General features: G+C 43.2%; 1 protein-coding gene across 1 annotated transcript; it reads right to left on the bottom strand.

Annotated features, from left to right (window-relative positions):
* Positions 1-67: 67 nt before the first annotated feature.
* Positions 68-6,108, bottom strand: LOC138350903 (uncharacterized). The gene is made up of 2 exons (XM_069302362.1): positions 6,042-6,108; positions 68-645 (listed from the first exon to the last, which is right to left on the bottom strand). The coding sequence occupies exons 1-2, from the start codon at positions 6,106-6,108 to the stop codon at positions 68-70; spliced, it is 645 nt and encodes a 214-aa protein (XP_069158463.1).
* Positions 6,109-23,642: the final 17,534 nt, after the last annotated feature.

Below are 23,642 nucleotides of genomic sequence, written 5' to 3'. Positions count from 1 at the left end.
GTTGTCTATGCCCTCAGTCGAGCCCCTGTTGTCTATGCCCTCAGTCGAGCCCCTGTTGTCTATGCCCTCAGTCGAGCCCCCTGTTGTCTATGCCCTCAGTCGAGCCCCTGTTGTCTATGCCCTCAGTCGAGCCCCTGTTGTCTATGCCCTCAGTCGAGTACCCGTTGTCTATGCCCTCAGTCGAGCCCCTGTTGTCTATGCCCTCAGTCGAGCGCCTGTTGTCTATGCCCTCAGTCGAGCCCCTGTTGTCTATGCCCTCAGTCGAGCCCCTGTTGTCTATGCCCTCAGTCGAGCGCCTGTTGTCTATGCCCTCAGTCGAGCCCCTGTTGTCTATGCCCTCAGTCGAGTACCCGTTGTCTATGCCCTCAGTCGAGCCCCTGTTGTCTATGCCCTCAGTCGAGCCCCTGTTGTCTATGCCCTCAGTCGAGCCCCTGTTGTCTATGCCCTCAGTCGAGCCCCTGTTGTCTATGCCCTCAGTCGAGTACCCGTTGTCTATGCCCTCAGTCGAGCCCCTGTTGTCTACGCCCTCAGTCGAGCCCCTGTTGTCTATGCCCTCAGTCGAGCCCCTGTTGTCTATGCCCTCAGTCGAGCCCCTGTTGTCTATGCCCTCAGTCGAGCGCCTATTCCCCGGGTGTTCTAGCGTGCCTGCTTGACACCACACATTAAACCCTGTAATGTGTAGTCTGTATGTACCAGACTACATACAGGGCCCGCGCGCGTCCCTGAAGGACTCGGAAAGGATCCCCTCTGACTCAACGTGTCTCTCCTTATTCCCGGCAAGTCGTGCATCCATCCGGCCGCCCGCCGGTAGTTGCACGACCAGCCCGTACGTCGCTCTCTACTTTGTTGCTCGCCGCCGCACGGAAGCACGCATCATCTCTTGCATAACTGTGCATCTTAATTTAAAATAATAATAATAATAAATTAAGGAAAAACTTTGATCTGGTATGGATGATAAATTTATCATTGTCATTCATTTTTTTTTTAGATAATTTGTTGCAAGGTTGAAATGAGGTGTTGATATAATCCCGAGGCAATGAAGCAGACGGTCATACACAATGTATGATGCTTCATTCATCTGTATTAACATTCTGCTAAAGCATCTCGTCACTCTCTCCCCCCTCCCCCCTCCACACACAACCCTTCTCCTTAGGAAGGGTATTGGCATAAGTCCACATGATATTCATTTGGCTTAGGTAGTCAGCGGAAATTGTATGAACTTATCTGTTGTGTCAGGGAATGGTGTGTATATTCACCTAGTTGTGCTTGCAGGAGTTGAGCTTTGGCTCTTTGGTCCCGCCTCTCAACCGTCAATCAACTGGTGTACAGGTTCCTGAGCCTATTGGGCTCTATCATATCTACATTTGAAATTGTGTATGGAATCAGCCTCCACCACATCACTGCCTAATGCATTCTACCTGTTAACTACTCTGACACTGAAAAAGTTCTTTCTGACGTCTCTGTGGCTCATTTGGGTACTCAGTTTCCACCTGTGTCCCCTTATTCGCGTACCACCAGTGTTAAACAGTTTATCCTTATTTACCCTGTCAATTTCTCTAAGAATTTTGTAGGTAGTGATCATGTCTCCCCTTACTCTTCTGTCTTCCAGAGTCGTGAGGTGCATTTCACGCAGCCTTTCCTCGTAACTCATGCCTCTTAGTTTTGGGACTAACCTAGTGGCATACCTCTGAAGTTTTTTCAGCCTCATCTTGTGCTTGGCAAGATACGGGCTCCATGCTGGGGCCGCATACTCCAGGATTGGCCTTACATATGTGTTATACAAGGTTCTGAATGATTCCTTACACAGGTTCCTGAAAGCTGTTCTGATGTTAGTCAGCCTCGCATATGCCGCAGATGTTATTCTTTTTATGTGGGCTTCAGGAGACAGGTTTGGTGTGATATCGAGTCCTAGATCTCTGTCCGTTTCATGAAGTACTTCATCTCCTATTCTGTATCCAGTGTCTGGCCTCCTGTTTCCACCGCCTAGTTTCATTACCATACATTTACTCGGGTTGAACTTTAGTAGCCATTTGTTGAATCATTCATTCAGTTTGTCTAGGTTCTCTTGTAGCCTCATACTATCTTCATGTGTGTGTGTGTGTGTGTGTGTGTGTGTGTGTGTGTGTGTGTGTGTGTGTGTGCATGTGTATTCAGTTACACTAACTTGGTTGTGTAATGGTTGTGCTTGGAGGTCTTACGTAAGACTTGGACTGGCTGCAGGAGGGACTTCCTCCAGACTTTCCTTTGATTTCAGTACAAATCCGGTCGTAAGACTTTTTTTTTACCGTCGGCGGTGGAGCAGTGGTTAAGTATGCTGCTTGACAATGCCTTGGCCGCGGGTTCGTGTCGCCTCACAGCCCTAGTGGATTATTATTATTATTATTATTATTATTATTATTATTATTATTATTATTATTATTGTATTACTCATTATAATGCTGGCAATTGTCGGATATAGATGTGTGTGTGTTTACCAATAACACCAATGTTTAATTTATCTAATTAAGAATACAGAAGAATATTTCAGCTAGAGATAGGCTACATTCCCACGCCTGGGGAGAATATTCTCCCCGCTGAGTGCATGAGGCTATATCAAGGTAAGTCTGTTGTGCAGTGTTGCGGCAACAGTGATCAGTAAGTGGGTATTACTAGTTTGCGATTCAGCAGAGTGAGGTAGAGAACAAGCTAGGACAACAGTGAGCCCTGAAATAGGCCTCCCAGTGCGCCCTGAAGTAGGCCTCCCAGTGCGCCCTGAAGTAGGCCTCCGAATGCGCCCTTGAGTAGGCCTATATATGCCACACCACCACCACCCTTACAACAGTTGAGAACAATGGCTGAGTTTGTCATCCTTGTCTTTCACTCGTCTGAAACTCGATCAGGGAACTGCTCCACAGGTGAATTGGGAAGTTCAAGTAAGGAAGGATTAATGAACTGATTTATATACCCAACAGTTAATAACATTTACAAACACTTATTATAGTTATGTGATTCCGTGGATGTTGTTCTTCGCTGGTTGGTCATGTCCAGGTCATTGTCATGCCTCAATTTCCACCTCTGGCCATTTCAATGGGCTCGCGCGATTATCCTGTCATTTCCCCTTGTGTATTTTGTATGTAGTGATCATATCTTTCCCTATTTCGTTCAGTGATGGAAGATTGCGTTTATTTACAACCAGCACCACCACCAATAGGGATGCGTCCCTGCTCCTGTATTTACCCTAGACCACTTCGGACGATCTACGCTCCATTGAGAGAGTTCGGGAAACGGATTTATGTGGCTTATTTCGAGTCCGAATCCCTGGGATTTATAGCCAAGGGATTTAAGTGACCAGTAGCACAAATCCACTCGAGATCCACCGGTTAGAGAGGGGGAGGGAGGCCGAGGAATAGTGGTCAATGGTATTTACTCACACAACTCACACACAGTGCTCGGTGGGTCGTAGTCCAGAGGTCCCGGGTTCGATTCCCGGATGAAACAAATGGTGAGGTAAGTCTGTGGTTATCACGAGCCCAGAGTCCACGGGGTGTGATACAGGCGGTCCTTACTTGGCCCAACATACATTATCGACAAACAGATCATAATAGAGTGGTTTTAAGGAGACTGGTTGAACAGGGGTGAACTCTCTCTCTCTCTCTCTCTCTCTCTCTCTCTCTCTCTCTCTCTCTCACTCTCTCTCTCTCTCTCTCTCTCTCTCTCTCTCTCTCTCTCTCTCTCTCTCTCTCTCTCTCTCTCTCTCTCTCTCTCTCTCTCACTCTCTCTCTCTCTCACTCTCTCTCTCTCTCTCTCTCTCTCTCTCTCTCTCTCTCTCTCTCTCTCTCTCTCTCTCTCTCTCTCTCTCTCTCTCTCACTCTCTCTCTCTCACTCTCTCTCTCTCTCTGCGTATTTCCTCGTATTTATTTCCTTGACCATTTCCACGAGAACCAGAACACCGCCATGGATCTGCACATTGTTGGAGGATAAAAAAAATCTAGTTTAAAAAATCTGCTTCAAAGCTGTTGACGCAACGAGATAAAAGACGCCGACGCACTGAGTGTTGCTGACGCAAGTTGCGTTAAACGTCCCCTCAGTTCGCAGGTGTGAACGTCTGAATGCGCGTCTCATCGCGTATACGCATATATGCGTAGACGTCAAAAAACAATAAGATGAGCAAATATTTTTATTTCATGCTGAAGGAGAAATACTCGAGAAACAGGAAAATAAGGAAGGGTGATACTAAATAGGGAGAGAGTGAGGAGGGAAATAGGGAGAGTGAAGGGGAAATAGGGAGAGTGAGGGAGGGAAATAGGAAAACAGGGAAGATGAGGGGGAAAAGCTGAATACAAGGAAGGGCTAATGTAAATAGAAAAATAGAGAAGGGGGTGGGGAGGAAACTGGAAAATAAGGAGAGTGAAAAAATAGGTATGGAGGAAGTATGGAAAGAGAGAGAGAAAATGAGATAAAGAAGGAATCAGAGGGGATCTGAGGGCTAGTCTACATAATTCCAGAGAAGGAACACAGATTACTATGCACTTCTTAAGTACTTCTTAGGTGTTTCCCTACAGTTTCGAAGTGTAAGGCAGCTGTATCAGGGCTAAGGCAAGAACTTACCCGTCACTACTACTTATAAGGAACTGTACACGCTTGTAAGTTCTTACAAGAGTGTACATATATATATGGATAACAAGTAACAATGGCAGGCAGGCTGGCAGGCTGGCAGGCTGGCAGGCAGGCAGGCAGGCTGGCAGGCAGGCAGGCTGGCAGGCTGGCAGGCTGGCAGGCAGGCTGGTAGGCAGGCTGGCAGGCAGGCTGGCCAAATATATAGTAGCAAACATAGTGAACTAGGAGAGAACATAATGAGTTATAACAACAAGGGGAGAACATGTTATAACAACTAGAGGAGAACATAACATGTTATTACAACACAGAGAACAATGTTTGAGGACAGCTTCATCAAGATCAGACAACACGCAAAGGCATTAAAATATATATATATATATATATATATATATATATATATATATATATATATATATATATATATATATATATATATATATATATATATATATATATATATATATAAAAAGGACTTCGTGTCATACACAATTATTATAAATAACATGCAATAATATTTGTGTAAATTTTTAATTTTTTTTTTAATTGTTGGAAGGGGGGGGGGGGAAGAACAGAGGAAGCGAAAAAGAACAGCAGAAACAATAAAAAAATATGAACAAATAACAAATAACAAACAGAAAACATAAATAATTTAGATTTTTTTTTTTGGGGGGGTACAATTGTTTTTACATTGCGTTTACAATGTGAATATAATTATCCCGGAAGCTTGTATAGACTATGACAAAAGATGTGGAAATAGGTGCAGTGTAATATACTGTTGGGAGGTAATTAGCGTGGTTAATGGTACGATGTGTGTGTGTGTGTAATAACTGGTCGTTTGGCAGCCTGGTTGTGTGTCCGTGGTCACGCCCAAGGACAGTATAAATTGTACTTTTAAATGTGTTAATTTACCTGTATTCGCGACCTTGTTCAGTGTTGGTTAGTGTGTTCTGTCTCTGTGTCTGTCTCTGTGTAGGTCTGTCCGTCTGTCTCTGTGTCTGTCTCTGTCTCTGTCTCTGTCTCTCTCTCTCTCTCTCTCTCTCTCTCTCTCTCTCTCTCTCTCTCTCTCTCTCTCTCTCTCTCTCTCTCTCTCTCTCTCTCTCTCTCTCTCTCTCTCTCTCTCTGTCTTTTCGATGGTTTCGGTCCTGTTTTAGTCAATCATTTATCCCTATTTATATTTCCTGGTTTCTCACAGTCGACTTGAGAATGGTCTAGGATGGACCGAAGCGTCGTCGTCCCGTCATTTTCTAGTGTGTGGTTTGGTCAACATTTCCTGGTTGTGTTCTATTCGTAATTTCTTCTCTTCTTCTTCGCCTTCTACCTATAGTATCCACATCTCTACCTCTCCTCCATTTAGTTTCTTTATATTAAATATTCATTCAGCTCGGTTCCCCATTATCTCTCTTTTATTTTGGTCCATTCTTCCCATCTATCTCCTTGCAACTTACCACCAAAACCTTTTATATTTCCCCTTTCCATTCGCACCATCCCTTTCATTTCAATTATTTCTTCCATTTTCCACCTCCCTGCTTCTATTCCCACTTCCTTTTCAACATCCCATCCCCCCCACTTCCTCTTCCGCCTCTTGTCCCTTAGGCATCTCCATTTAACCCCTTCCTCTACTTCCCCTCTTTTACTGATTTGCACCCTTCACCTCCCCTTCTATAATAATAATAATAAAAATAATAATAATAATAACTACAGATTTTCTCAATAATAATAATAATATTTTATTAATAAAATATACATAAGAATATATTACAAAGGGAAATGGGTAGATGCAGCTGTTGTGTGTTATATAAAGCCCCTAATAGGGAAAAACATTGTGGGCAGGACAACACTCTCTCCTCCCTCGGGCACCCCTGACATCAACACTCCCTCCGTCATCAACAACTTTACCCACAGAGTGAACAAAAAAATATCGATTTACTGAAAATTCGAGATGCGATTTCCACAGCTAATTCAATTTATCGTGTCTTAAAATGCTAAGGAGAGAGAAAGGCTTTTATGGGGGTAACTACTATTAATATAAATACTAAAGAGAGATAGATAAAGGCTTTTATGGGGTAATTAATATAAATATGCAAAAAAAAGGTCTTCCCCCCCCCCTCACACGCCAATATCACTAAAAGGCCATAAGCTATAGGCGATATAAGCTGACAGAGGCGCCATCTGTTGGCACCTCAGATATTAATGACCCTTCATTTTAATGGCGCTCGTAATTACCGAATGAAGTCAGTTGGGGTCATTATATACTCACGAGCCTTGCCCTGACCTCTAAACCCCCCCCCCCCCTCTCCCACATACACGACCCAAGCGTGACTTTCAGGAGTGAAAAATTCGAAAATAAATGCATTGATCGCTCCATTTGGAGGCGTCAGTACGGAGACTGTTGCGGCCCGTGTCTATAGGAAATTCGATCTCATGCGCAGGACGTGGGTTAGCACTATTTGCCCTCTTCCGTGTTGTCAATTAAGGGTAACGATCCGATGACTTGATCAACGATCCAGGCTATTGATTTGTTGACCAGACCACACACTAGAAGTTGAAGGGACGACGACGTTTCGGTCCGTCCTGGACCATTCTCAAGTCGATTGAGAATGAGTTTCGTATGAGGCTGTTGATGTCTGTCGGTTTAAGGCGCCGACAAAAGAGCTGCATTAGTCTTATACAGTGTTCTATAGAGCTATTATGAAGGGGCCGGGAATCGAACCCGCTACACGTTTGTCACTTCGCCGGAGATCGGGCTTTATGTTAGAGCAATTAGAGCTTTCAGTAGCTCTTGCAACAGAGACTAAAGAAGAGCGAATGAACACTGTGTAAGGGCGACAGGATCGAGGCTCTGGGAGGGGGGTTCGAACCAGGAACGAAGGTGTGGTGACACAGAGAGTGATCACAGTATCGTGACGCGCATTATTGAGTCAATGGTGTTGACCCATGTCGTGGGCTATAGTGGGGTAGAGTGTGTGCTTGGGGAACACCCAGCGCATGGGTTCGAATCCTTATCACGGCTCCTACGGATTTTCTCGTGGGGGACTCTTGTTCCAGTCTTGCCTTGCCATATATATATATATATATATATATGTCGTACCTAGTAGCCAGAACGCACTTCTCAGCCTACTATGCAAGGCCCGATTTGCCTAATAAGACAAGTTTTCCTGAATTGATATATTTTCTCTATTTTTTTTCTTATGAAATGATAAAGCTACCCATTTCATTATGTATGAGGTCAATTTTTTTTTATTGGAGTTAAAATTAACGTAGATATATGACCTAACCTAACCAACCCTACCTAACCTAACCTAACCTATCTTTATAGATTAGGTTAGGTTAGGTAGCCGAAAAAGTTAGGTTAGGTTAGGTTAGGCAGGTTAGGTAGTCGACAAACAATGAATTCATGAAAACTTGGCTTATTAGGCAAATCGGGCCTTGTATAGTAGGCTGAGAAGTGCGTTCTGGCTACTAGGTACGACATATATATATATATATATATATATATATATATATATATATATATATATATATATAAATATATATATATATATATATATATATATATATATATATATATATATATATATATATATATAATATATGCATACACAGCACATATATGTATACACATAGCACCCACATGTATATATTTATATATATATGATGCATAAATTCTAATACATACCTGGAGAGTTTCATGAATTTTCTAAGACTAATCGCCGTGGATTCAAAAAGTATTTGTTCGTCCAGTTACGAAACCTCTACATCTTTTCTCCATCATGGCGGCTTAGTTCGTATAGTTAAATAAACAGTTGGCGAGCTTGGAAGATTCCACAACCCAAGATTATTAGGGTTATAAACAATTAAGCTTTTATAGTGCTTTGGAGCTCACAAATTGCTTGTTGTAAACGAAGCAGCTATGATTGAGGAGAGATGTACAGGTTTCGTTAGTGTATCCCCCTCTATACACTTAACAATCGAGCAAATTGCATCTTTTCCACACATTGTACAAGTGACTCTTAACTTCCTCTTTCCTCTATTCTTCTCTTCCCCCCCCCTCTTCCTCTCTCTCCATTCCTTCCTTCAGTCCCATCTTTCATTTACTTTCTCCATTACTCTCAACTTATCAACTTTTTCTTGTCGCTCCCTATACTGCCTCTCGTTCATTCCCTTTCTATCACCTATTTACACCCCAATTTAAACCCTTTTACCCAGCCCATTCCTCTCCCCTAACCCTCTTCCTCTCCCTCCTATTTCAATCTTCTCTCCCTCTCACCTTTCCTGTCTTCTACCATTGCTACCCTCCACTCCTACTATCCCAACCCTCTATCCTCCCTTCACCTCTTCCTATCCCTATATTCTCTCCCCCTCCCTCTCCTCCCCCTTCCTCCTCCTCTTCCTTATCTTTCACGATAACGGCAAATAATAAACACTTCCACCCTATAATTATTTCCTCTATAATACGATAATTCCTGCGGCCCGACATCAATTATCCAACCAGATTATGTATCGTCCGCCTTTCTGGCCCCATCAGGAATCTCAAATACCTTTGCTGTGTCAAATTATTATTATTATTATTATTATTATTATTATTATTATTATTATTATTATTATTATTATTATTATTGCATGGTCTGAAAAGCAACATTATATAACTTTAATGCGATGAAAAGTTAATGGACGCAGGTTTCTATTTCTTTTTTATAAATTGTAAATGAAGGCAGGTTTCTATTTTTTCCCCTTTTTATAAATTATAAATGAACGCAGGTTTCTATTTTTTCCCCCATTTTTATATATTATAAATGAACGCAGGTTTCTATTTTTCCCCTTTTTTAAATTATAAATGAAGGGAGGTTTCTATTTGTTTCCACCCTTATATTATAAATTATATTTCGTATGGTTTCTAGTTAATTTGTATGGGTAAAATTATATTTGTCATTATTCATCTTTGTTGTCTTTGCTTATTGCATTTAATGCTTTTGTGCACGTCTATTTTTTTTTTTTTTGCAAGAAGAGTTTCGTTGTTTTTAAGAGATTTTTGTTTACTTTAGAAATTCAATTGATTCGTTTATTGAGGTTGAAAAATATTACTTGTGTGGTTTCTTTCAGGTCCGAATGGGTTCCTTGAATGAACGAGGAATGAGTGTATGAATGATTGAATGAATGAATAAGTACGTATATGAATGAGTACGTTTATGAATGAGTAGGTGTATGAACGACTGTATGAATGAGTAGGTGAATGAACGAGTGTGAGAATGAGTATGTGTATGAATGACTGTATGAATGAGTAGGTGTATGGACGAGTGTATGAATGAGTAGGTGTATGGACGGCTGTATGAATGAGTAGGTGAATGAACGAGTGTGTGCATGAGTAGGTGTATGAACGACTGTGGGAATGAGTACGTGTATGAATGAGTAGGTGTACTCACCTAGTTGTGCTTCGACTCTTTTTTTTTTTGTGTATGAACATTAATTATGAGCAGGTGTGTAAGTGAGTACGTGTGAATGAGTGAGTGCTTTAATGAGTGTGAGTGTAGTGAGTGCGCGAGTAAACGAGTATGGGTGATTGATTGATTGATGAAGAACCCACCCAAGAGGGTGGTACGGGAATGAATAGCCCGTAACATGGGTGAGTGAACCCATAAGTGTTCTAATGAGTGCTCTCCTCACACTCTCACCCCTCCCCCTCTCCTCCTTTCTCCACACCCTCTTCCCCCCCTTCCCTCCCCCATTCCTCCCCATCCCCCCACACCCACTTTTGCTCACACTCTCACCTACTCTCTCTCTAACCGCTCCTCCCCTTCCTTCTCCCTCCCTCTCCTTCCTATCTCCCTATCTCTAACTCCCCCCCCCTTCACCATCCCTTCACCTCTTATAACCATTCACCATCACTTATTCTCCGCCAGTCCCCCTCATAATCCTCATTATCAATCCACTTTCCATTAGCGTCATTTCCTGCTTGCTATCACTGGGCATCCTCTCACCATCAGTCGCTATCGACCCCTCAATCACTATCACCGCTATCGACCCCTCAATCACTATCACCGCTATCGACCCCTCAATCACTATCACCGCTATCGACCCCTCAATCACTATCACCACTATCGACCCTTCAATCACTATCACCGCTATCGACCCCTCAATCACTATCACCGTTATCACTATCAGAGTTATCACTATCACTTTGCCAGGGTGGAGGGAAGGGAAAGAAGGGGAAGGTGAGGCGAAGAGAGAGAGAGATAGGAAATACATGAATGAGAAAGGGTGTAATTGGGAAGGAAGGGAATTATGCGGGGGAAAGCGCCAAGCCATTACGAATATATAGCACTGGGAAAGGATCAGGGTAAGGATTTGGGATGGGACGGGAGGAGGGGGCGGGGGGCAAGGAATGGTGCCCAACCACTTGTGGATGGTTGGGGATTGAACGCCGACCTGCATGAAGCGAGACCGTCGCTGTACCGTCCAGCGACGGTAGAGAGTCCCGCGATATCTGAAGAGGATATAGAGGGAAAAACGATAGAGAGGGGGAGATAAAACAGGATATCAAACATTCCTACCATGATAACAAAAATTAAAACATTTTAATTAACAGGAGACTAAACATTTCTACCATGATAAACATTTCTCGGAGAATACAGTGTTGCCAAGATGATATGCAACATCTTAAATAGAACATTTTGTATTGCCCGCCGCAAGAAGGTTCAATCTTCATTTTCAAAGATGGACACAACAAAAAAGAAACGAAAATGATTTGTTGCATGTGCAATATAGATGACGTTTAGGATCAATGAACCGTAGATCATTGCAGGGGGCCGTGTAGGCTTGATGTATTTATGGTGTCAGGCAGCTTGGTTATGGTGAGGTTGGTGGTGGGGTTAGTAGTGGGGTTGGTGGTGGGGTTGGTGGTGGGGCTGGCGGTGGAGGTTGTGATGTGATCAGAGGTGGAAATAGTGGTAGAGATGTGAATAGCGGTGAATGTAGCAATGGTGGCAGCGGTGGGATTAGTGGTGCAAGCAGCTGGTGCACTGGTGGCAGCGGTGGGATTAGTGATGTAATTTACAATCCCCATGTAAATAGTAGTATAGCCATGTAGTCTGACCATGAATGGTATACTATAGTGGATGTGGCTATTGCGTGGGTGAGGAAGGTGGTGTGGCGAGGTGTTGTGGAGATGGTGTCAACACAATGAGGTGTGGTCTCATTATAAGGTGTGGTCTCATTATAAGGTGTGGCCCATGCACACACTGAAGGAAAACTCAACTGTTGCCCTTGTTAAAGTCATTTTACTTTATTTAGTCCAATTCCGAACTACTCGAAAGCCTCGTCGCCAATTCAGGCTTAAGACTGAATAATATTAGGTTAAGATTTAATGTGTTCATTTGCAACTTGTTTACCAAGATTTTACAAAACCTTTGAGGTTTTACAAAGTTTACCAGTTTTACAAAAACTGGTACGAAACTAATTTTCTATTTCTCATACCGAGAGAATCATCTAATTACCCACAACTATAGACAGGACTGCTTGATTCCAACTAACGTTCTGGGAAGGTCATTCTATTATTGTTAATGTGTAAAACAAGTGTATATAGTCCTGAACTGGGTAGTTTATATATGTTGGGGGGGGGGGGGATTTTAATTTGACAAGGTGTTAGGTTAGATTGGCTTAGATTAAGTTAGATTAGATTTGGATTCCATGCAAGGCTAAAATTTTAAGTGTGATTTTTTTTCCTTTTTGAATATCAATTTGATACTTGAGGGAATTATTTCAAATAGTGAGGAATAGAATGGATTTATAATTGTACCTTAACATTGTTACTAGGAAGGTTTAGTGATTGGGGGGAAGGGGGGTGGGATGGTTTGCTGATCTGCTAAGTTGACTGTTAAGCTGCCTGTGCTGACCATAGTCTGTCTGTCTCTGTTCTCTCTCTTTCTCCATCTCTCTCTCTCTCTCTCTCTCTCTGGCCACAACATTAGCGTTGTCTCTGCATCTCCTGCAAGAGACATGTATACGTGCATTGACGCATGTGTGTGCTCATATATGCGCGTTCGTACATGCATACCTACGCATGCGTTTGATTGAACCATAATACAAGAGGTTATATATATATATATATATATATATATATATATATATATATATATATATATATATATATATATATATATATATATATATATATATATATATATCATCACCCAGAAGTGTACGCCGGCGCTAGAAACAATTTACGTACTAAATCCGCCTGTTAAGTAGCTTCCCATTCATTATTTAGTGTACCTCAATTCGGATTAACCGAACCTTCTTAAACCCCCTTATCAAGATCTCGCGTATTACGATTTTCCGTGAATATCACTTTGTAAGTCATACGTTACTGCGCGAAATGGAGGAAATGTGGGAAGGGGAAAGGAATGGGGAGGGAATGGGGGGAAGGGGGGGAATCATAAATATCATATAAATTTCGACATCATCATTCGAGGTCAGGAAATTGGTACTTGGGGATTGGAATTGTCGTTTGTGGTTTTGCATTGTCATCCTCGCGTACGGAACATCATCTGACACCTGTAGGAGTCACCGAGAGTCGGAAATACGACATTAAAGTTGTTATCAATGGCCTTATGAGTTGGAATGCGCCAAGTTTAGCCGAGTTATGCCTGTTGCGTTATGGCTAATCAGATGATCGAATTCTGTGTCGAATCTGGCCATAAAGTTGTGGATGGAGGTCGCTTCTGCAACTTCTTCATTCAGTGTCTTCCACTTGTCGTCCAACCTGTCCAGGATCAGTGTCTTCCACTTGTTGACTAACCTGTCCAGGATCAGTGTCCTCCACTTGTTGGCCAACCTGTCCAGGATCAGTGTCATCCACTTGTTGTCCAACCTGTCCAGGATCAGTGTCATCCACTTGTTGTCCAACCTGTCCAGGATCAGTGTCATCCACTTGTTGTCCAACCTGTCCAGGATCAGTGTCATCCACTTGTCGTCCAACCTGTCCAGGATCAGTGTCCTCCACTTGTTGGCCAACCTGTCCAGGATCAGTGTCATCCACTTGTTGACCAACCTGTCCAGGATCAGTGTCATCCACTTGTTGACCAACCTGTCCAGGATCAGTGTCATCCACTTGTTGTCCAACCTGTCCAGGATCAGTGTCATCCACTTGTCGTCCAACCTGTCCAGGATCAGTGTCATCCACTTGTCGTCCAACCTGTCCAGGATCAGTGTCTTCCACTTGTTGACCAACCTGTCCAGGATCAGTGTCCTCCACTTGTTGTCCAACCTGTCCAGGATCAGTGTCCTCCACTTGTTGTCCAACCTGTCCAGGATCAGTGTCATCCACTTGTTGTCCAACCTGTCCAGGATCAGTGTCCTCCACTTGTTGGCCTTCGACTCAATTTGCGTTTCAGGCTTCGATCTGTGTCCTCTTGTCCTACTTTCTCTCACTTTAAAGAGGCAATCCTTTTCCACTTTGTCTGTTCCCCCTCAGTATTTAGTATGTTGTGGTGGCGTAGAGAGGCAGACTACAGCAAAATGTAGAGGCAGACTACAGCCACGTGGATAGATTAGTTACAGCAGTGTGAAGAGGCACTCTTCAGTAGAGTTATAAACCAAACTACAGCAGAGTGTAGAGGCAGATTAGAGCAGTGTGAAGAGGCAAACTGCAGTAGACTACTATACTGCCTGTAGTACCCACAGGAAGGAGAAACCAGTGATTGATTGATCGATTGAGCCACCTAAGAGGTGGCACGGGCATGAATAGCCCGTAATGACGTAGAAAGACAAGAGGGAAGCATATATAGATGTCCTGGACAGGTGAGATCACGAGAAGATTCCTATAGAGTTTTGTTCTGACAGATCAAATGACGGGAAGGCTACTATTTGGTTGTCCTGGACAAATCCGGTTGTGGGAAGACTCCTGTTGGATTATTCTGGAGTATGTGTCCGTGTGTACACTGATGATAAACGTGCGTACGTACACAGGGGAAAATATCCGTCTACACAGGTCCAGAGACGGGAAAAGGTGTAGACAGGCAAGCATGTACAGACTCTTGAACAGGCGTCACCATGCGTACACGGAGAGAGGTTGGCACGCCTGCCGTTGGTAGTTATTGGTGTTCAGAGCTACTTCATATTTACCCACTTTTGAGGCAGCCCGTCCACCAAACAAAGACCCAAAAGTGATTTTATACACCCGCCAAACCCACTGTTTATAAATGAAAAACGGTTCACACACTGTTCACAACTGATTTCGTTCGAACACTTCCGGAACAAGTGCTTCGCTGACGAATTTTGTTCGAACCACAACGCTGTAAATGCTTCACCCACGTACTACAAATACAAATAATCGCCAACAGAATCTAAACACCTAACCTATGCCTATGTATGCACAATATGCTAATATATTATAATATTAATTTATATTTGAGAAAATTCCTGTTTTGAATGAACAGCATGTTAAAATTTACGAATGCGTCTGTGGGGTCGACCGCTGGATGGAATGAACTTGAGTTGAATATGGGTTGCACAAACCTATAAATGCTTCATTCACGTACTTCAATTACAAATAATCGCCAACAGAACCTAAACACCTAATCTAACCTACGCCTAGCTATATATATCATTTTTTATGTATAATATTAATTTGTATATGAGAACAAGCCAATTATTGATACACAGTATGTTAAAATTAATAAATGCGTTTGGGGAGGACGGCCGCTGCTTCAAACAGCCTAGTGTGAGGACAGGTTGATTTTTTACCATACTGGATGCATAATACATAACTAAACTGTGTATTCACTACATAAATTATGATTATATATTATAATTTTCTGAACTGTTAAGGCTAGGTTAGGTTAAATGTTTATATTCTACTGGCTAGATATATATAATATTATATATATATATATATATATATATATATATATATATATATATATATATATATATATATATATATATATATATATATAGCCAGGCGTCAAGCCAGGCGGCTTGACGTTTGCGAGGCACTACACATCAAGAAGTCAACACCAGCAATCAACAGCCAATTATTGCACAACTATATTCTACCCACCTCAAGACTCCGCCCCAATATAGAAGCATCAAGAAATATGGACCAATAGGCTTTCTACAAACACTTCTATTCAATACCCATTGTTTCTGTTCTGTCTTGTGTTGATACTTTTAATACCCTATTAATATCCCCTCCTGTTCTGTCTTGTGTTGATAATGCCACATCATCCTTCCCACCTCACTCAAATGTAATGCCACATCATCCTTCCCACCTCACTCAAATGTAATGCCACATCACCCTTCCCACCTCACTCAAATGTAGATATAATATCAGAGAGACGTAAGTTCTAATCAGTTGTGTATTTGTGAAGTCTTTGAAAATGTAATAAGTTTTACGAAACGCGCCCGTGTCGCGTCAGACTAGAAATAAAAAAAATGAATTTTGGAGAAGTGATTTTTGATTTACCTCCAACAGTGAAGCGTAATGTACGAAAGATTGAGAAAATTCGTGTTAGAATTATTAATCTTACTTTTTCGGTCATATTTAATAATATATATATATATATATATATATATATATATATATGTCGTACCTAGTAGCCAGAACTCACTTCTCAGCCTACTATGCAAGGCCCGATTTGCCTAATAAGCAAAGTTTTCATGAATTAATTGTTTTTCGACTACCTAACCTACCTAACCTAACCTAACCTAACTTTTTCGGCTACCTAACCAAACCTAACCTATAAAGATAGGTTAGGTTAGGTTAGGTAGGGTTGGTTAGGTTCGGTCATATATCTACGTTAATTTTAACTCCAATAAAAAAAAATTGACCTCATACATAATGAAATGGGTCGATTTATCATTTCATAAGAAAAAAATTGAGAAAATATATTAATTCAGGAAAACTTGGCTTATTAGGCAAATCGGGCCTTGAATAGTAGGCCAAAAAGTGAGTTCTGGCTACTAGGTACGACATATATATATATATATATATATATATATATATATATATATATATATATATATATATATATAACTGAAAACTCACACCCCAGAAGTGACTCGAACTCATACTCCCAGAAGCAACGCAACTGGTATGCACAAGACGCCTTAATCCACTTGACCATCACGACCGGACATAATGAGGTGATAGCCGAGGCTATATGAACCACCCCACCGCCGGCACTCGGATAGTTATCTTGGGCATAGCATTTTACCAAATCACCTCATTCTTTGGGGCACACGTGAGGAACACAAATGCGAACAAGCCTGAATGGTCCCCAGGACATATGCAACTGAAAACTCACACCCCAGAAGTGACTCGAACCCATACTCCCAGAAGCAACGCAACTGGTATGTACAAGACGCCTTAATCCACTTGACCATCACGACCGGACATAATGAGGTGATAGCCGAGGCTATATGAACCACCCCACCGCCGGCACTCGGATAGTTATCTTGGGCATAGCATTTTACCAAATCACCTCATTCTTTGGGGCACACGTGAGGAACACAAATGCGAACAAGCCTGAATGGTCCCCAGGACATATGCAACTGAAAACTCACACCCCAGAAGTGACTCGAACCCATACTCCCAGAAGCAACGCAACTGGTATGTACAAGACGCCTTAATCCACTTGACCATCACGACCGGACATAATGAGGTGATAGCCGAGGCTATATGAACCACCCCACCGCCGGCACTCGGATAGTTATCTTGGGCATAGCATTTTACCAAATCACCTCATTCTTTGGGGCACACGTGAGGAACACAAATGCGAACAAGCCTGAATGGTCCCCAGGACATATGCAACTGAAAACTCACACCCCAGAAGTGACTCGAACCCATACTCCCAGAAGCAACGCAACTGGTATGTACAAGACGCCTTAATCCACTTGACCATCACGACCGGACATAATGAGGTGATAGCCGAGGCTATATGAACCACCCCACCGCCGGCACTCGGATAGTTATCTTGGGCATAGCATTTTACCAAATCACCTCATTCTTTGGGGCACACGTGAGGAACACAAATGCGAACAAGCCTGAATGGTCCCCAGGACATATGCAACTGAAAACTCACACCCCAGAAGTGACTCGAACCCATTCGTGATGGTCAAGTGGATTAAGGCGTCTTGTACATACCAGTTGCGTTGCTTCTGGGAGTATGGGTTCGAGTCACTTCTGGGGTGTGAGTTTTCAGTTGCATATGTCCTGGGGACCATTCAGGCTTGTTCGCATTTGTGTTCCTCACGTGTGCCCCAAAAAATGAGGTGATTTGGTAAAATGCTATGCCCAAGATAACTATCCGAGTGCCGGCGGTGGGGTGGTTCATATAGCCTCGGCTATCACCTCATTATGTCCGGTCGTGATGGTCAAGTGGATTAAGGCGTCTTGTACATACCAGTTGCGTTGCTTCTGGGAGTATGGGTTCGAGTCACTTCTGGGGTGTGAGTTTTCAGTTGCATATGTCCTGGGGACCATTCAGGCTTGTTCGCATATATATATATATATATATATATATATATATATATATATATATATATATATATATATATATATATAATATACTTTTAGTATGATGGTGAAACATTTAATGAGGTGAGATCCACAACACAGGTTGTGAGAGAAACACTGTTTAAGATCAATTCGAACACAATCAGCTGGGAGTCGTGTGTGTGTAAAGTGTTTTTCCTTCATAAAATACAAGAGGGCCTCAGCAGGTTTAACGATCGTTAAACCACTATTTATGAGGACGGGCTGAATTATCTCCATTTAACTTACGTGGGTGAAACAAACAGATTGCAGTTCGAACAAGGCAATGAACGAGGGAACGCAAGTGTTTCGGGGCTTTGAAACCCTTGAATTGGGCGACGCAGATCATTCAAGTGGTCGTTATTGTCAGGGCAGGACGGTGTAGTGGCGAGAGTGGTGGACATGTAGGAAAAAAACAAAGTGTGAAACTAACTAGTTTTAACTAGAGCCGGATCAGAGAAGCCAGTGTTTAGTTACACTGAGTTACGTGGACTTAGTGTTGTTATATTGACAGTCACCGTTTATTGATAGTTGGGAATATAAGCGCGAAATGAAAAACGAGAAAATGCCATGTATTTTCCGTGGCCGGCGTCGTACACAGCGCCCCTGATCGTCATTCCCTGTGAAGGTGAGCAAGTACACTATCATTGTCACCTTCATTTGACCGGAATATGAGCTTAAAAAAATGTGTCTGTTCATTTATATCCGGCCTCCCAAAACAACGTTATTAAAACAATAGATTAAATCGGTGCGAAAAGAAGGAAAAACTCTCTACCTTTATTTAAAACTTTGAACCCCAGATATCACAGTAACAAGGTTATCGTGAATAACCGAACTCAATTGCGGGCTCACCATAGCCCGTGCTGCATGGATTATTTTGTTCCAAGTAGCGGAATCTAAAACAACAACAACGTTTACTGATAGAGATTTAATTACCTCTGTGGTGCAACCATTTGGGCTGGGACGGTAGAGCGACGGTCTCGCTTCATGCAGGTCGGCATTTAATCCCCGACCGTCCCAAAGTGGTTGGGCACCATTCCTTTATTCCCCCCCCCCCCTGCCGTCCCATCCCAAATCCTTATCCTAACCCCTCCCCTCCTTTCCCAGTGCTATATAGTCGTAATAACTTGGCGCTTTACCCTGAATGTTCCCTTCCCGTCTGTGGGTGTATGTATAATTCCGATTTGAATATGTATAATTCCGTCACGTATTTCAATAATTATCTATTTTTTGCTATTTTGTCATTACAGGTAAGTTCTTCGAGGGACAGAAGCCAAACAATTTCAAGGTACGTTCCTATTACCTTGTTGACCAGACCACACACTAGAAGTTGAAGGGACGACGACGTTTCGGTCCGTCCTGGACCATTCTCAAGTCGATTGTCCAGGACGGACCGAAACGTCGTCGTCCCTTCAACTTCTAGTGTGTGGTCTGGTCAACATACTTCAGCCACGTTATTGTGACTTCCTATTACCTCGTTCTCGTGTCCCAATTTTAGAGGTTTAACGAGACCAGCGTATTCCACACGTTCTTTATTTACCATGGGGGGGGGGGGGAGAGGGGCAAATTGTGTGAATTAAGTAGCTGAGACGCGCCCCGTACGAAAACAACCTTCGGAACTACGTAGTTGAACGGAGGAACTATAAAGTAGTTTAAAGGACTCGTTGTGGCTGGGGGGTATTTGAATTAAAATCACTGTTGTCACACATTGCTGTTAAGTGATTATTCGCAGATTAAAAATAAATTGTAAGTACGGATAAGTATATGTTATAGATAAACAACTCCAATGTAAATGGGTATTAAGTAAAATAGTCGAGTGTCAGGAGTGCAATAGAGTTGTCTTCTCCTTGAGACGTAGAGGAGAACCGTCTTAAGTGTTGACAATCGTTGTCGTTAGATATATAGATTGTTGCACACAAATTATAGTGTATCCGGCTGTGTGTGGAGGGTGGGAGAGGGGGGGGGGGTGCTATGTATGATTGAAATTGAAATAAGTTTATTGAGGTAAAATACACACAAAGGGATGAGGTAGCTCAAGCTATTCTCACCCCGTTCAGTACAACGTGTTAATATATACATAAACACACATCACAAATAAACATATTGCCAAACATTCTGAGAGGTAAACATATACATTTCCTCCTTCACAAGGAGTATGTTATCAGACGTACACACAAATACTTTTATCATCATACTATGTATGATAGACCAAAGAGTGGGTATGATAGACCAAAGTATGTATGTATGATAGACCAAGAGTATGATAGACCAAAGAGCCCAGGAATGATGTAGTGGGCCAAAATGCCCCAGTTGGTGAAAGATTCCTGGCGGAGGGGGTTGTGTATAGTCTTTCTGTCCACTGATTCGTGATGGAGGCATCTTGCCGGATGACCTGGTGTGGTAGCGTGATTGGTGTTGAGACGGAGTGGAAAACCAAGCAGTATCTTCCACTCCCCCGTGATAGCATGGACTGACGATTTAACTGCGAGATTGATTGATTGATGAAGATTAAGCCACCCCAGGAGGTGGCACGGGCATGAATAGCCCGTAATAGCTGCGAGCTGTTGTTGTTTCAGATTTAGCTATTTAGAACGAAGTGTCCATGTAGCACAGGCTATGGTGAGCCCGTAAATGACCCAAACTGCGAGCTCATCACACAGTATATATACTTTCACGACCAAAGGTCACCGCCACTCCCCAAAAATTTACCACTTACGGGTTATTCATGTCCGTGCCAGCTCTTGGGTGGCTTAATCTTCATCACTCAATCAATCGAGACAAACAGCCGAGTGGAGTGTACCTGGGTTCTTTCTGTATTAGGTGCTCCTTTTACCACATATATCACAGTTACAACCCCTCTCCTGTGTCAGGAAAGCCCACTACGGGCTCACCATAGCCCGTGCTACTTGGAACTTTTTGTTCCCAGTAGCTGAATCTTAATTTAAACAACAAACAACCATATATATGCAAACGGTTTAATCCCAAGATTATGCAGCAAGATTTGCAGAAGATTAAAAAAAAAAGACTAAAAATAAATTCAAGAGACAGAAAATCACTACAATACAATCACGCTAGGCTTCTAAAATAGACGAAAGATTAGTACATATATCCCCGTTTAATGTTGAAAAATATATATATATTTTTTAAATCTTAATTTTTACGTCGGCACAAAATGGAACTTCACACTTCATATAAATTGGAAAAGTTTGACTTCAGAAGACCTGGGGTAAATAATAGTTTGGGAATAGAGTCGTTAATTAATGTAACATATTACAGGTTAAAACAGATTACAGGTTATCTGAGACGAAGGCTGTTTGTGTGTGTGTAAATTTTTATATATATATATATATATATATATATATATATATATATAATATATATATATATATATATATATACACACACACAAATACAAATAATAATGATAATGTTAAAAGTCAGTAGTTGTGATGACATTTCAGTAGCTGGGTGGCGTGGCGTCGTAGCCAACACGGGATCGATACCCACGCTAGCAACAGCAGGTCGAAAGTATTCTAACACAATTCACTGGGAACTAAATCGCGTTCTTGTGGATCACCTCATCCCCTCCCTCCCCCCCCCCATCCCCGCCCCTCACTAATATGATCCCCCCCCACATCCTCCACCATACCCCCCCCCTCCCTTCCGAAATCCCCTCACCACTACTCGTGCAATATTGATGAGTTGACCTTTATCTAGGGCTTCTGTTGCACTCTGCAACACACATGGGGGGGGTTGCTAGGACAGTGCAATGGGGAAAGGGGGGGAAGGGGATTGGGAGTATTGGAACGGAGGAAAATGAAAGGAGGCGGGATGTATGGCAGTGAATATGAGCAACATTCTCACTGTGAGAGAGTGAGGGGGGGGGTTCATCTTGGGTCACCAGCTGTGGGAGTGGGGGCGTCTCATCTTGGGCCACCAGCTGTGGGAGTGGGGGCGTCTCATCTTGGGCCACTAGCTGTGGGAGTGGGGCGTCTCATCTTGGGCCACTAGCTGTGGGAGTGGGGCGTCTCATCTTGGGCCACTAGCTGTGGGAGTGGGGGCGTCTCATCTTGGGCCACCAGCTGTGGGAGTGGGGCGTCTCATCTTGGGCCACCAGCTGTGGGAGTGGGGCGTCTCATCTTGGGCCACCAGCTGTGGGAGTGGGGCGTCTCATCTTGGGCCACCAGCTGTGGGAGTGGGGCGTCTCATCTTGGGCCACCAGCTGTGGGAGTGTCTCATCTTGGGGCACCAGCTGTGGGAGCGGGGCGTCTCATCTTGGGCCACCAGCTGTGGGAGTGGGGCGTCTCATCTTGGGCTACCAGCTGTGGGAGTGGGGCGTCTCATCTTGGGCCACCAGCTGTGGGAGTGGGGCGTCTCATCTTGGGCCACCAGCTGTGGGAGTGGGGCGTCTCATCTTGGGCCACCAGCTGTGGGAGTGGGGGCGTCTCATCTTGGGCCACCAGCTGTGGGAGTGGGGCGTCTCATCTTGGGCCACCAGCTGTGGGAGTGGAGCGTCTCATCTTGGGCCACCAGCTGTGGGAGTGGGGGCGTCTCATCTTGGGCCACCAGCTGTGGGAGCGGGGCGTCTCATCTTGGGCCACCAGCTGTGGGAGTGGGGCGTCTCATCTTGGGCCACCAGCTGTGGGAGTGGGGCGTCTCATCTTGGGCCACCAGCTGTGGGAGTGGGGGCGTCTCATCTTGGGCCACCAGCTGTGGGAGTGGAGCGTCTCATCTTGGGCCACCAGCTGTGGGAGTGGGGGCGTCTCATCTTGGGCCACCAGCTGTGGGAGCGGGGCGTCTCATCTTGGAGCAATCTTTCAAACATTGGGTCCTCTAACATTTCGATGGTGTTCCACACCCTGATGGCTTGGTGCTGCAGTCTGATGTTTAGTGGCTGTGTGTTCAGGAATTCATGGAGCTCCTGGATTGTCTGATCATATGGTGGACGGTGTTTTGCTGCTCTCCTTAGCGCTTTATTTTGCACTGCTTGTAGTTTTTGCATGTTAGTTTTCTATAGGGTATGTAATGTATTGGAGATGTGGCCAAACCAGACCATTATATATGTATATATTTGTTCGTGGTAAGGCTTCGGAATCTTCTCAGTTTTCCCACTTGTTTATTGATTTACTTGATTTTTTATACCTGTTCAATTAATCTTATGTCTTTGCATTCTGTCTAAATTAAGCCGCATATTGCAGAGGACGGGAATAATGGCGTCTGGATTCAATTTTGCAATGTGTATTATCTGGAATTTTTGTTTCTTTGTAATTTTTTCATAGTTTTTCGAAGTTTATAAATTCCATTTGCTGCCTTGGTCTTGTTGGCTAGACCTTCCTGGCTGGCATATTACTTGAGTGACATCATCATCGTATGTGATGTATTCTCCATGTTGGGGTTGGGATAGGTCTATGAGCCGTATATACATGTTGAAAAGCGAGGTAAAAAGGTAGCTTCCCTGTGGCACTACTCCACTTTTCAGCTCGATTATGTGTTATCTTGAGATTATCTTGAGATG

The sequence above is a fragment of the Procambarus clarkii genome, chromosome 47, assembly GCF_040958095.1.
Source record: "Procambarus clarkii isolate CNS0578487 chromosome 47, FALCON_Pclarkii_2.0, whole genome shotgun sequence".
Lineage (NCBI taxonomy): Eukaryota > Metazoa > Arthropoda > Malacostraca > Decapoda > Cambaridae > Procambarus > Procambarus clarkii.
This window is presented reverse-complemented; position numbering and strand designations above follow the sequence as displayed.